The sequence below is a fragment of the Ictalurus furcatus genome, chromosome 7 (genome assembly GCF_023375685.1).
Source record: "Ictalurus furcatus strain D&B chromosome 7, Billie_1.0, whole genome shotgun sequence".
In the NCBI taxonomy this organism is placed as follows: domain Eukaryota; kingdom Metazoa; phylum Chordata; class Actinopteri; order Siluriformes; family Ictaluridae; genus Ictalurus; species Ictalurus furcatus.
Window position 1 is genome coordinate 8,939,610 of NC_071261.1, and position 14,018 is coordinate 8,953,627.

General features: G+C 38.7%; 1 protein-coding gene across 1 annotated transcript in view; it reads right to left on the bottom strand.

Moving 5' to 3' along the window:
- Window positions 1–1,151: 1,151 nt before the first annotated feature.
- malrd1 (MAM and LDL receptor class A domain containing 1) overlaps window positions 1,152–14,018 on the bottom strand; it is a 55,954-nt gene continuing 43,087 nt past the window's right edge. Inside the window, exons 25-33 of the mRNA XM_053628243.1 lie at window positions 11,870–12,071; window positions 11,412–11,690; window positions 9,441–9,560; window positions 8,446–8,512; window positions 7,241–7,332; window positions 6,965–7,064; window positions 6,736–6,796; window positions 5,726–5,827; window positions 1,152–3,351 (exon numbers count right to left, since the gene is read on the bottom strand). Of these exons, the coding sequence (XP_053484218.1) occupies window positions 3,289–3,351; window positions 5,726–5,827; window positions 6,736–6,796; window positions 6,965–7,064; window positions 7,241–7,332; window positions 8,446–8,512; window positions 9,441–9,560; window positions 11,412–11,690; window positions 11,870–12,071 (1,086 nt within the window). The 3' untranslated portion in view covers window positions 1,152–3,288. The remainder of the gene's footprint in view (window positions 3,352–5,725; window positions 5,828–6,735; window positions 6,797–6,964; window positions 7,065–7,240; window positions 7,333–8,445; window positions 8,513–9,440; window positions 9,561–11,411; window positions 11,691–11,869; window positions 12,072–14,018) is intronic.

Sequence of the window (14,018 nt, forward strand, 5' to 3'; positions counted from 1 at the left end):
AGCTAAATGTAGTTGGGGTTTCAGTAGCTTTATGTAGTAGATTTATTAGCTAGCTAGCTCATGTTAATTCATACATATTTCTAGCTACACTTATCTATCTGGCCCTTATACATTATCCTAAGTGTAAAGCATCAAAAGATCTGGATAGCTAGTCTAGCTCGCTAAGCTAGCTAATGATTTACCTGTATATACATTCAACAGACTGGATGTTTGGATCTGCAGCTTTCTCAAATTTTGTGTTGCTTGACTAATTCAGAAATAAAGGCAAAATAAAAGGGGGGGAAATAAAATAAATGACAAATCCTTAAACAAAATAATGAGACCTTTATCTAAATCTAAGTCAGACCTGTGATGTCCGAGTTGCCATGTTACACTCCTCTATTAGCGTTCTTCCGTTTCCGCATTCTCTGTCAGTGAAATGACGAGTGTTCGAGAGCGCACTGAAAGAGAACAGCACAAAGAGAATGAAAGAAAGGGAACAGGGAAATGACAATTGTGTACACTTCTTTGCCCAAACAAATGCAGCACAAATGAAGTGCCGACTTAACATTTAAACATCGTTACACTGTGGGCTTGAAAATGGTTGGAAGACCGTTATCTCCGCGTGGAGGTTTTCTTTGCCAAAGCAGTGATGTCTGTCCTTGTGCTCTTTAACTTCAGAGCACAGTTTATTGAGTGGATAAGGTGGAATGGACCCTTCTATCAAATAAATGTCTCTTCCATCGATCTTCCATTTTGGCTGAGGCTTCTGTACTAACCAAACCACAACCACCTGATACCTAAACAGCTTTACTTTCCTGTACATACAGACCCGCTGGATAAACTGTACGCCTTCTGCTCTTACAGCTTGGAGTATGGATATAGGTTGGAGTTCTGTAGAAAATGTCACAGACAGGTACAAATAAAAATAATAACTGCATGAGAAGGATTAAAGAACAGTTCCATGCATGATTCTATTAAAAAAACAAACAAACAAAAAAATGTCTGGTTTTGACCATGTCCACTTACAGGTACTTTACAGATACAGATATGAATATGTGGAGCACTAATCAGATACACATACAAATGTTGTGTTACACCCCTATTATAGTGGCATACATGCACTGTGAGTCCCATGCATGCTGCCTCTGGTACACTTGGCTTGCCCTGCACCATAAACAGGATTTACATTCACCTGTTATGCAAATGTGAAATTGCAATCACAGGAAATTGTTTTGAACGGTCTTTCGCAGTGATGTCCGTTTTGTAAATGAGATATTTTAGCTTTACTCATGTTTGAGGGCTTTGGCTAAATGCATGTAGGGATGATATCACATGATGCGTTTTGGCCCAAATCTGTGGTAATTTTGAAAAATTGCCCGCTCCTTTGGATATTATGCAGTTTCGTTGATTTTGCGCTAATTTCTGCGATCGTGAAATCTTGGAGGGTCTGAAAAGTAGAACTGGATGTCAGCAGCATCTACGGGGATGCCTCTGCTGCCAACAAGTCTAGTCCTTCCTGTTACTAATTTGTATGCCTGAAATACCATTCAAATAATCTCTGACTATGTTATGATCAATGCCGAAATGTTCCCAGTTCATCTGGTGCTAGAAAGGAAAATTCTATACAAATCCACTATTTTCCATACCGCTTATCCTACAAAGGGTCTCGGGGAGCCTGGGGCCTATCCCAGGGAATGCTGGGCACAAGGCGGGTGACATCCTGGATGGGGTGCCAACACATCGCAGGGCACAATCGCACACACATTCAAACACTATGAACAATTTGGAAATGCTAATCAGCCTACAACGTATGTCTTTGGATTGGGAGAGGAAACCAGAGTACCTGGAAGACGTCCCCAAAGCACGGGGAGAACATGCACGACGGGAAGCGGGATTTGAACCCCCAACCATGCCCCCCACAAACCCTTCCTAAAAAAAAAATGCCAGCATGAACCTAGAATTAAAAAGCTGAATAAAAAACAAATCTTCATTAGCCAGAGTGGATTAGTACATGTTTAAATTATGAGCTTGATATTTGAATACGTGGATTGCGTTCATAAATTTGTAGCAAAGAATTTATTTGACAGATAAAGCTGTTAAAAAGTTTGAGAACCCCGGCACTAAAGGGATTATTTTCATATGAATTATGATATAGCGAGTGGGTGTTTCAGTATTTTAATTCCTCGGTGAGTCCGTAGCCTTCTAATAACATTCACATTAACGGATGGAGGCACATAATGATTCCCACATTGTTTTGTTAAGTGTTCTGAATTTCTTGTTAAAAACACAGGAGCGAGTATAAACACAACCCACAAACACACATACTGTGCATGGAAAAAGGTGATCAATAAAGCTGCGTTTCCGCAGAACCTCAGATCAGCAGTTCAATGACTGATTTAGTATCACATTGTGTGTGGGTGTGTGTTTCTGAGTTCAGTGACCTTAAATATCCAGTTTAATACAGCATTCACATATTGCCATGACAACATACAATATTCATTACTTACTTATTGTATATGAATAACATATTCTTTATCATATAACGTTATAACTTTCCTATAATTTGGTGTATTTTAGAATTGTTCTAGGTGCAGGACATACTATCTGACTGTCATTTGCTAAATGTAATAAAATGCTTCAACTCGCCATTTAAATCAACACATGTAGTGACGTTACTGGTAATTGCTAATTCTGAGAGCGAGACAGAGAGAGTCTAAAGCACACACACACACACACACACAACTGAAAAGTCATGCTGTCAGGCTGAATATTGGTTTTGGTGAACTGTCTGCATTTATTGGCATATGCTGTGGTCCCACACGAAAACCATTTCATGATTTAAATCTTAAACAAAGCCCAGGTTTTGCAGTAGAATTGTGGTCTATTCTATGTTATATGAACAATAATGAAAGCCACACATGTTTCTACTCTGAACAAAACAGGAAATCAAAACAAGGACAATTTGTCTTGTTCATTGAAAAATGACGGAGTTATAAAGAGTTTGGGTTTTGCTTCTTAATGCGACAACTTCCTCAACTCGGAGAACTTTAAATGCAGGCTCTAACATCTCAGAGCCCAAGGAATAAGCTGGTAATTTGAAGTTGCGCTCAGTGTTTTGTCCCAGAAGAGGAAAATAAATTAAATTTTTCATAAATATATAGTTTTAAGGCTTTGGATGTTGTACAAGTACAGTCATGTTAGCCAAGAAGGATCAAATTACAAAAGTACATCCGTAGGGGTTTTGTAGTACCTTTGTGTGTGTGAGTGTGTGTGTGTGTGTGTGTGTGTGTGTGTGTGTGTCTATCCTCAGGCCTCAGAGCTTTTGGGTTCCTTGTAGAGTGGGTTGGAAAAAGACAGTTTGGCAGGAATCTAAAAACACACAGGAATAGGCAGGTTTTAACGGTACTGTAGCTTTCAAAAGAATTCAAGTAAACTCTATTCATTTCATTAACGTTCCCTCCTGTTATTTCAATGAAGTTAGCATTTCTTAGGACGGATGTGAACTGGTTAGCTAGAGATTTGTGGTGTTGCTGGTCAATGACACACTCTTTGTCGCTTTGGCCGAGTTTCCATTCAAGTTGCGAACGTAACTTGTGTGAAAAATTGGAATAACGCATAAAACATTTGCAAATAAAGCACCGTTTCCGTTCTGTGTGTTCAAGAGAACAAAATCGTGACCTTTTTTCGGTGCGCGTCGAGGAACTTAATCAGTAAATGCGTTTCCATCGTAGTCTTCTTATCGAATATACAAACATTTTCTGCCTCGATTGAGCGCATACATTTTTTAATGCACATTTTGGTGATTTTGGTGTTTCCATCCATGGTGTTTGTTTATGCGATATCCTAATATTCGCGTAAAAATACGTGGATGGAAACATAACTTATGAACAGAGTAAAATATCAGCTTTATATCAAGCTGGGTTCGCTCAGTGTCGATATCGGTGACTGAAACAAACATTAATCATAAGCAATTTTAATATCCTCTGCAAAAAAGGTCCCTTTTTTTTATATAATACATAATCCTCACTTATTTAAAGAAAAATGCATAATTCAACAGTTGGCAGCTTATGATCCATCTTACTGCAGAACAATGTGCTACTACAGCAACTGAGGAGTGATTCAATTCTAACAATTGGAATATTGATGTCAGGCACTTCAGCAGTGGGTATGCATGTCAATAAAGACCCAAAGCAAATGGGTTGCCCCAAAAAACATTCAGAAATTGACTATTGCTTGATTACGGATCAGGCAGAATATTACCATTAAGGATACCCAGCATTTGATGATCTGTAGAGGTCACAGCCTTCAGACCAAGACATTCAAACTTGGCTTTATGCAACTCTACACAATTCAAGTTACCATACATTTCCTGTGTTAAGTCAATTAGGGCAACTACTTTATTTATTTCCATAAGAGGTCATTTCAAAATAATAGATAAGAGACAGATTTATGTCAGCTTTTATTTACTGTACCAGATTTTCAGTGGGTCAGATGCATACATACACTTTGTTAGTATTTGAAGGCATTGCTTGAACTTGAATCAAATTCTTGGGCTAGCCTTCCACAAGCTTCTCGCAATACTCGCAATTTTGCTCTCGTGCTTCCAGACAGAACTGGTGGTACACGATCAGGTTTGTGAGCCTCCTTGCTCAGACATTCTTTTTCAGTTCAGTCCACAAATTTTCTGTGGGAGTCAGGTCAGGTGTTTGACGATGGCCACTCCAATTCTTTCACTTTGGAGGTATGCCTAGGATCAGTTTTTTTTTTTTTCCTGAGGTCTTTGCTGGTTTTCCCCATGCTATTAAGGGCAAAAAAGGCACTGGCTCTAAAGGTAGGGCCTTAAATACAACCACAGATGCGCTCCTAATCAACTCCTAATTACAACTAGCCAGAGGCTTCTAAAAGTCTTTAGAACACTTTCTGAAATCTTCCAGACTGTATAAAAAGACTGTTAACTTGGTAGATGCAAACTTTCAACCCACTGGAAATCTGATATAGAATAAAGCAAAGCTGAAATAAATCTGCTTCTAATAGATTGTTTTTTTAAATATCCACTGACGTGAACAAAGTAGATACCCTAACTGACTTGCCAAAAGAAATGTATGGTACTTAGACTTTCCCTCACACTCTCACTACTGTACGTTATGGTTGGAAACTGTCATCTGAGCAAAATCTGTTCCAAGCTGCAAATGGGCTACATATAGTGTCAAGGCAAGTAATTACTCATCTCCATTGCTAGTCCAGAAAAGAAAAAAATAATTAATAAACATACTGTTGAAAAAGTTCTACTTAAGTGTTGATTTGATTGAACAGGGTTTGCAGTAATCAGGCCTGGTTGTGTCTCATCCAGCTGAACCCCATTATCAATCTATTTCATAGATTTGGGGAATTAGTAACTATGGGGGCAAATACATTTTCACACAGGCCCAGTTGGTATTGGATAACTTTTCTGCTTCAATAAATAACATTATTTACTAACTGTATTTTTTGTGTTTACTCAGGTTCCCTTTGTTTTATCTTAGATTTTGTTTTCATTTCCGAAAAAATTTAGTCTGAGATTCACACAACACCAGAAGAAATTAGGAAGGGGGCAAATATTTTTTCACAGCACTGTACATAAAGGACTAAAAAGCACTTTTGCTTGCAAATGTAAATAAGAATTGTGCAGATAACATGACAACGTACAGTATGTCCTGTTTACTTTAGCACATGTACACGTGTGTGTGTGTGTGTGTGTGTGTACCTCTGGTTCATCTCTCCATGGGTAAACACTAATAGCCAGTTTAGGAAATTTACTCCATCTTGCCTTAAAGGCAGCAGATTTTCTGGGCCTCACATCTAGAAACTGAATCATTAATTATACTCGATTAGACACCAACACAATAACCGAAATGCATCAAGGTTAAACAACAATATCTATACTTTAAGCAAATGTTTAATCTATGTAATGCTGCCTAAGAGTACATTATTACAGAAGCATCATTACAGTACAGGGATTCATACAATGAAGGGCTGGATGAAATGTCCTTGCTTCTGATTGGTCAAACGTATCGGCTGCAAGGGTTATATTACTGCGCTCGTTCTTATACGTTATTGTTTCTATAGTAACAACTTTATTTAAATGGATTAAAAATAACTGTCTCTTTGTTGATACAGTGAAGTTTCTGAGAGCACATTTATTTACATCTTTTCCTTTACTTCCTTTGTGGAAGACATCTCTAGTGTATGCACTTTTGTGACAGTCAGATGGAAAGGCGTATCTATGTTTTACGCTACGGGAAAGTCTATAGGATGGTGGGCTTTGCAGTTTTTCTTGAAGAGAGAGAATAAAAAGAGGCTGTTGAGCAAACAACTATTTTATAGGTGATATTAGAACATGATGGCTTTGTCTCTAAATGTACCTATTAATTGATGAAGTAAAATATGATGTTTTTGTTTAAATTGTATTAAAATTGCTGTGCTATAAGACGAATACTATGTTTCTGGATATATTGTAATCAACCTCTGCTTCACGCCAGGATGCATCACATGGTCACCTGGTCAGTGACCGTGTTTTTGAGTACACTTTGAAATCTGATGTGAGATAATGATTGAGCGGATCTGCCACAGTTCTTCTGGAGACTTTGACATATCTAATAGTCTTCATTATGGCTTTTTCCCCCCGTATATTATGCAATATATGTTTTGAAATGAACCCGTGCAAAAGTACTCCATCTGTACAATCTGTATGTGCCTGAAATACTTGTGACTGACCTTTCCTCTACACTCAGTAGCATACATGTCCAGTTCGTCATTGGCAATCAACTTGGAATCCCTAAGCACAGTAAAGAATCATAGCAACAAATACACAAAACGATATCAACAATCGTCCAAAAAACACAAACAAGAAAAACTCGTATTGAATTTCTTTCCATGCAATAAGAAGGATCAGGGGAAAATTTGAGGCATAAAAATACAACAGGTCTGATTGAAATACACTTACTTAACTGTGCACTTCCTTCGTACGAGGAAGAGGATAATAGTGCCAATGACAACAGCCAGAATCAGGATCACTGCGACACTTACAGCACTGTAAAGTATGACTGAAACACACACAGAATTATGACATATTCGCGCGCACGCATGCACACACGCATGCACACACGCATGCACACACGCATGCACACACGCATGCACACACGCATGCACACACGCATGCACACACGCATGCACACACGCATGCACACACGCATGCACACACGCATGCACACGCACTTACCTGGTTCAGTGTCAGGAATCACAATTGAAGATGTGGGAGATGTTGGTTTTAGCTGCACATGGCAGCGGTTGCCAGTCCACATTGATATACAGCTGGACAGGAAAGAAACGAACCATTAGCTAACACACACACACACACAACATGGCATCTGCTCACTGAAATGACCCTCAGTAAACAAAGGTAGTACAGCTACAGCAGTAGACAGCAGTGGGATATGTGCAGTCTATAATTACTCATACTGACACAAACACACTCACTAAAAGTACATTTAGTATTCCTTTAATCCATGCTGCCCCCCGCTGAATTCTGACCAATCCTGCAGTTTGTTTGTTTTTTCCCACCTGCCCACAATATTTTCAACAAACTTAGTTGGATCCATTTCAAAAAATATAAACAAATTCATCATTTAACCCTCTGTGGCCTAGACCAGGATAAAACATTTACTGATGCCACACGAGTACACAATGAGCTCCCATCAGAGGCAACACTAGCGACTATGGCGGTCCCAGGCAGGAAAATCCAAGAGGCTGTCCTGCAAGAGGCTTTTATACACTGTACTTGCTATCAAGACAACTAAAGCAGCATGACAAATTCCACCATGAAATTTAGTTAAGTAATTGACATCACATGCTCCAAACCAAGGGGGAACTCCTAGCTAGCTGCTTGCTTGCGTTACATTACATTACGGCTTAATCTACTGTTATTAGATTATCTCCACCACTTATGACAGTTCAGCTTCCACTTTTCCACTTCTCCTTGGCTTCCAGAATGGTACGTTCTTATCATTTTGAGATAGTTTAGTGCTTAGCACGTTTGCCTCGCATCTCCGGGGTTAGGGGTTTGAATCCTTCCTCCACCCTGTGTGTGTGGAGTTTGCATGTTCTCCCTGTGCTTTGGGGGTTTTCTCCGGGTGCTCCGGTTTCCTCCTCCAGTCCAAAGACTTGTGTTGTAGGCTGACTGGCATGTCCAAAATGTCTGTGGTGTGTGAATAGGTGTTTTATTTGTCCCACAAGCTTAATATCTGACCATTTGCTTGATTTTGCATTCATTTCTGCCATTAATTTAATTCTTTTCTTCAGGTTATTGTGCCTCATGTGCTGTATGGAGTGTGATTGTGTCATGGTGGGTAATTATTCATGTTATGAGTGTGTACGGGAACTTAAAATGTCTGTAATATGTTTGCAGTGTGTGTATGTGTTACTTACATGCACACAGGTCCATGGTTCCCCACACTACACATCCCATCATTGAGGCAGTAACCAGTGGGGCACTCTGTAAACCAGACACACATATTTCACAAATATTACAAAATAGCTCCAGAAATCTTCATTTACATATTCACTGATATTTTATTATAGTCAGTCTCTAGGAATGTTTCATTGCAGTACTTGCAACAACGATTACAAATCAACGAGGCGTGAAGTAGAACAGATGAGGTTTTATAAACCCTGGAAAACAGCGAGGAGTTACGTCAGATCTCCTTTGTCTCAAAATCTTTCAACAGACTTTCACCAAGTCTTTTCTCTGGAGTTTAACCTCCTGCTCGAGCTTCACATCTCAAACTCAGCTCCTCAGTTTGTGCTACTGACTAATAAACGGCACATCAGGGTTTTTTTTTTTTGTTTTTTTATAAAGACGAACCTCATTAGGCTGATTGAGAAAACATACCGAAGCAGTGCAGTGAATAATTTGTACCTTTTTAAAAAAAAAAAATATTTTCATTATAGGGATCAGCATGTGTGAATGAAGCATAGCCGGCCTCACATATTCCTTCCATTACTCTAATGCTAAGCTCGTCATTAGTCTATAAGTACACACACTGTGCACAGCTACAAATCAGGTATAGTGCATGAACCAGGCTCTGACTCAGTGCATTAGTGAACTGCCAAGCTCTCCATGAGCTGATAATTAAATCAAGTAAAACATGGAAAAGCACGGGGCAAACATATTACTTATTATAAGCTTACAAACCTGCTCACAGACCTTTTTTTTTTAAACTTCATTTATTCATAAATTCAGCAATAATTGGAGACCTGATTTAGAAGAGAGGATAGTCGCTGACCCTCAAAACAAAGATCTTTCGTAAGATTCACACAAACATACCTTTACTGTATGTACCTGTATATGCATGTGTACTGTATAACTGATTCGCAGTGTTTTGTTTGAGAGAAGAAAAAAAAAAAATCAGGATGAGTTTTACCATAGCAGCTAGACTCGTCAGAGTTAAAGGTAGGACAGTCGACAGTGTGATCACATCGCTTGCTGTGAGGAATACAGCTACTCTCACACACCAACTCCCCAATCTCACACTTCAGAACAGCTGCACACAAAGAGGCAAAGACACAGGCAGAGAACGTGTTAACATTGACACTTTTCACTCTCCATTTTATCATGTAAACCTACCATTTTAGTTTTTGTAGAGCTCCTGACTTAGCAGATTTGTTTCTCTGCTCAGTTTCTCATCCCCTCCTACCTCATCCATCAGTGGTAAGGGACCACCAAACGACCACCACTCAGCAGATATTATCTGGATGGTGGATCATTCTCAGCACACCAATAACCCTGATATTGTAGTGAGTGTGGTACTGGTACATGTGTATCAAGTAGAGCGGTGTGGCTGAAGTCCTTAAACACCTCAACAGCAGTCCTGTAGTCAGAAACTGGCAGTGTTGCAGGATTAGAGGATGAATAGCACAAATTGTGCCTCTACAGTACAAAGTTGACCAACAATACTACAATATTCCTGCACCTGATACCCTCGTATCAGCTCCGCACACACTACCATCAACAAGTCATAAATAAGATCTTATAGACTTTTCTTATTCATTTAGAAATATCTTGATATGCATCACGTGTGTTATTGACTAGTGATCTGTTGTTATGTAATCTGTCGTATATAAATCATTTACATTGATGGTAGCTATTAATTTGGTGGAAATTCACCTGTAAAATGAGAAGTCAGTACCAAACACTAGAATGTGCTCAAGTAAATATTTGATTCAATCAGCAATTCCTCACGACTCATTAAAACACCTGCCTCTTTAAAACACCTTCAATTTAACTGCTCAATCCTAGCCGTTCACATACTTTTGCCACTCACAGATATGTATGAATGACCAAGTATAATATTTTGGTCTCGTTTGTTTGTGTTCTCTTGGTCTACTTTTAGGACTTGTGTGAAAATCTGATGATGTTTTAGGTCATATTTATGCAGAAATATAGACGATTCTAAAGGGTTCACAAACTTTCAAGCACCACTTCCTTTCCTCATCTACCTATCTAACCAAAGCATCGCTAATGATGAAGAAGCAGCCAGACAAATTAGACCAGTGTAGTGCTGCTTACATTGGGAACTTCTTATGTAGCTATTAGCTCGTATTAAATTCTACTAAGCTAAACTAAAACGTCAAGCTAACTGTAAAGCTTACATGGCGAAGAATGATATCGTAACGATCTTGAATAAATGAAAAGTTATCTAATATTTCTCCTGAGAAATGAGATGAGATTATCATGTAACAAATATAAGACCATTAAGCCTATTTCTAGACATAGTTGCTAATTTCAGACTTTCTTGAAATGAGTATAAATGAGTAGAAATATTTAGACATAAGCTTAGTCATCTTGAATTTGTTTACGAACAATGTAATAAAGAGAAATATTAGTTGAATTTGCCTTTATTTAAGATATTTTTACTTGCCAAGTTATATTTTCTAAAGAAGCCCAAAAGTTGTTTTACTCGTGGTGCTGGAAGGCAAGCGAGAAATTATTTATACATCAGAAAGAAAAATATTCCATTGATCTATGAATTCTTATACCACTTTTACCTTAGGTGTTGATTTTTTTCCCACAGGCTTAATGGCGAATTGTGCCACTTCTAGAGATGAACACTTTTTGTAGTACTATTATTTACGTTTTATCCCAATTGTACAACAATATTTACATCTCGACTACAGTTTTTGCAACGTTCCTAGCACTAGGGCTACCTGCTCTAAAATACAGCCCTGTATGTATATAGCTTTATAATACTAAAATCACAATCTAACACTGACTTGATTAGCACTGTCCTATCTATAGATTACACGTTATTATTACTATTGCTGCTATCACTGTGTTATGTACTGTACCTTCTATGTACCTTGTGTGTGTGTGTGTGTGTGTGTGTGCATCTTACGACATCCATATTCGTCCTCGCCGTTGGGGCAGTCTGCTATGCCGTCACAGCGCAACAATGAATGAATGCACATGTTCTTGGCACAGTGGTACTGCGTATCCTCACAGCCTGTTTGTGGCGGCACAGTCCCGGGTACTAAACTCCCACAATCCTCCTCATCTGAACCATCCACACAATCTGCTTCTCCATCACAGCGCCAGATCTGGGGGACACACTCCAACAAGTACACACACTGGAATTGTCCTGAATCACACGTCGGAGGCACAGGGGTGACGGGAGCTGAGGAAACAGTAAAATACAATAAATATGACCATCATTTTTAAACGTTTTTCCTTCATGTATTTACTCTCGGGTCATAAGGAACAGGGTACGATCTTTGTAAAGGAATATATTCCTTATGTAGTCATTAGATAGTTACAGAAAAGGAAGAAATAGAATGGGAGGTGTAGGTGCTGTACCTCCTATGGCACACTCTTGGGTGAACGAGAGGTCGTCAATGGCGATGTCTGTCCACTTGTCTCCTCCCACTTCAGCCTGAAAACTCACTCTGAAAGGATGAGGGTTTGACAGCACCACGTTACCATAACGCCACCTGTCTCCATAGTTCCCACTAGCAGCCCACATCAGTAAGGGAATGCCGCTACTGCCCACCGTGTAGACCTACAGAGTTAGTGCAAAAACTTTCAATCCATAGTATACTGACTGTGTTCTGGTTTTATAATGAAAAAAGTACCCATAAAACTTCTCAAAAAGTTCCTAGGAACATCTCTACACCTTTACCCTAATAAAGTATGCAAATAACCATGAATATGCATTGATATGCAAATTAGAAATCGCTTCAAGTTCCTTCTGCTATCTGATGTACATGTGGCTGTTCCTTGGGTCATAATCTTCTGTTCCTTTCCATGTTTTTCTTCTAGCCTTAGATATTATCTATATGGTCTTGCTTTTTCGTGCTTTCTTGCACGTAAACATCAGTATAAAAAGCTCGATGTGTCCGACTTTTGTTTAGACTATAGAATGCCCATATTGTCTTTGTGCACGCAATCAACCTTCTCTTTTTTTTTTTTTTATTAGAACCCGGCTTTTGGTCTCCGATTCTTCAGTCATCTTATAAGTATATATTGATTACGTCATTTCAAATCCATTGTGGTGGCGTACAGAGGCACAATGACAAAAATTGCGTCACTGTCCAAATACTTATGTAGCAAAACAAGTTTTGATATCCATAGACATAATGGAGTCTTATAGACATACAGGTGGCAAGGAATCCAAATAAAAGTCAGAGAAGAAAGAAGAATGTTATGATTTATTGTGTTAAAGGCTGCCCTAAGGGCCAGTTGGGTATGTAAGTAAGTCTCGTGAAGATCATTACTGCCTATTAAAAGAGCGGGCTCAGTGCTATACAGCGCACACAAAGCAGACTGGAAAGACTCAAAGCGGTTGTCAATAGCAAGCTAACTCTTTAGCTGAGAGGATACCATTCATTCTATCAGTTTGGACAGTTTGGGAGATTAGAGGTTAGATGTATACAAAAGGTACTGTAGTACACGTAACTTTACTCAAGTACAACTATTAATCTAAAATACTTTGGATGAAGAATAGCTTCAAATTCCTCACTCGAGTTAAAGTAGAAAAAAAATGGATCAAGGATGAAAGTAAAAGTACAAAAATATTAACAAAATGATCTCTTTCGAATTTTAGCTAGCATAATAATAATAATGCATCAGTACCATTTATTTTATCAACCCAAGCACAAGTACACGTTTTTGATACTTACAGATACTGATAGAGAAATGATTCATCTACTGAGTATTACAAATCAGGGGTGTCATGGAGCATTTCATTTCGCTCTGTTTATGTTGGTTGCTGCTGTGTGCTGCTAGCATTGAACTTAAGATGTTTAAGACGTTCTGGTGTTTTAAACCCAACCCATTCTCACAGATAAAAAAAAAAAAAACATACACTACACAATGGACATATCACCGTTTTGTCACAAGCTTACTATAGATCACAACATTTTCAACAAGCAGAACTCCTACAATACGCGTACGTAATATGGAACTGGAGATTTCTTCAGTCTTGAGACTTTCCACATTTCAAAAAATACCTTCTGTGCTACTACATGACTTGCAATATAGTGTTGGTTGAGAAGAGGGGAAATTAGGCTTATTTCATGAGCGAAAGGTGCTATGAATAGACCGTCATGAGTGCACGTGTGCTCTCTCTCACGTGCGAGAGGTTCTCTGCACCCTCACTGCTCCACGTTCGTAAATATTTTATACGTGGGCAATTCACTTGACTTCATTAATAATGACCATACTCGCCGATACCGCTCTGCACACTGCCTTAATAAACACATACAGTACAATACAAAAGGTGTTTAACATTGATTACAGTGTTATGTCTGATTCTTGCTGCTGCATCTGTTAAAGCGTAGATAAAATCCTTGAGTGCTAAAAAGTTTTTGACAAATATATTATAAACAAGAACTGTACTAATGTGTTTGGAAGTTTGTTATGGGACTGTATACAGTTTTGGGTGTCCATGCATCCATCTTGTAATGCTTTCTCCTTATCTGGGTCACGGGGAACCTGGAGCCTATCC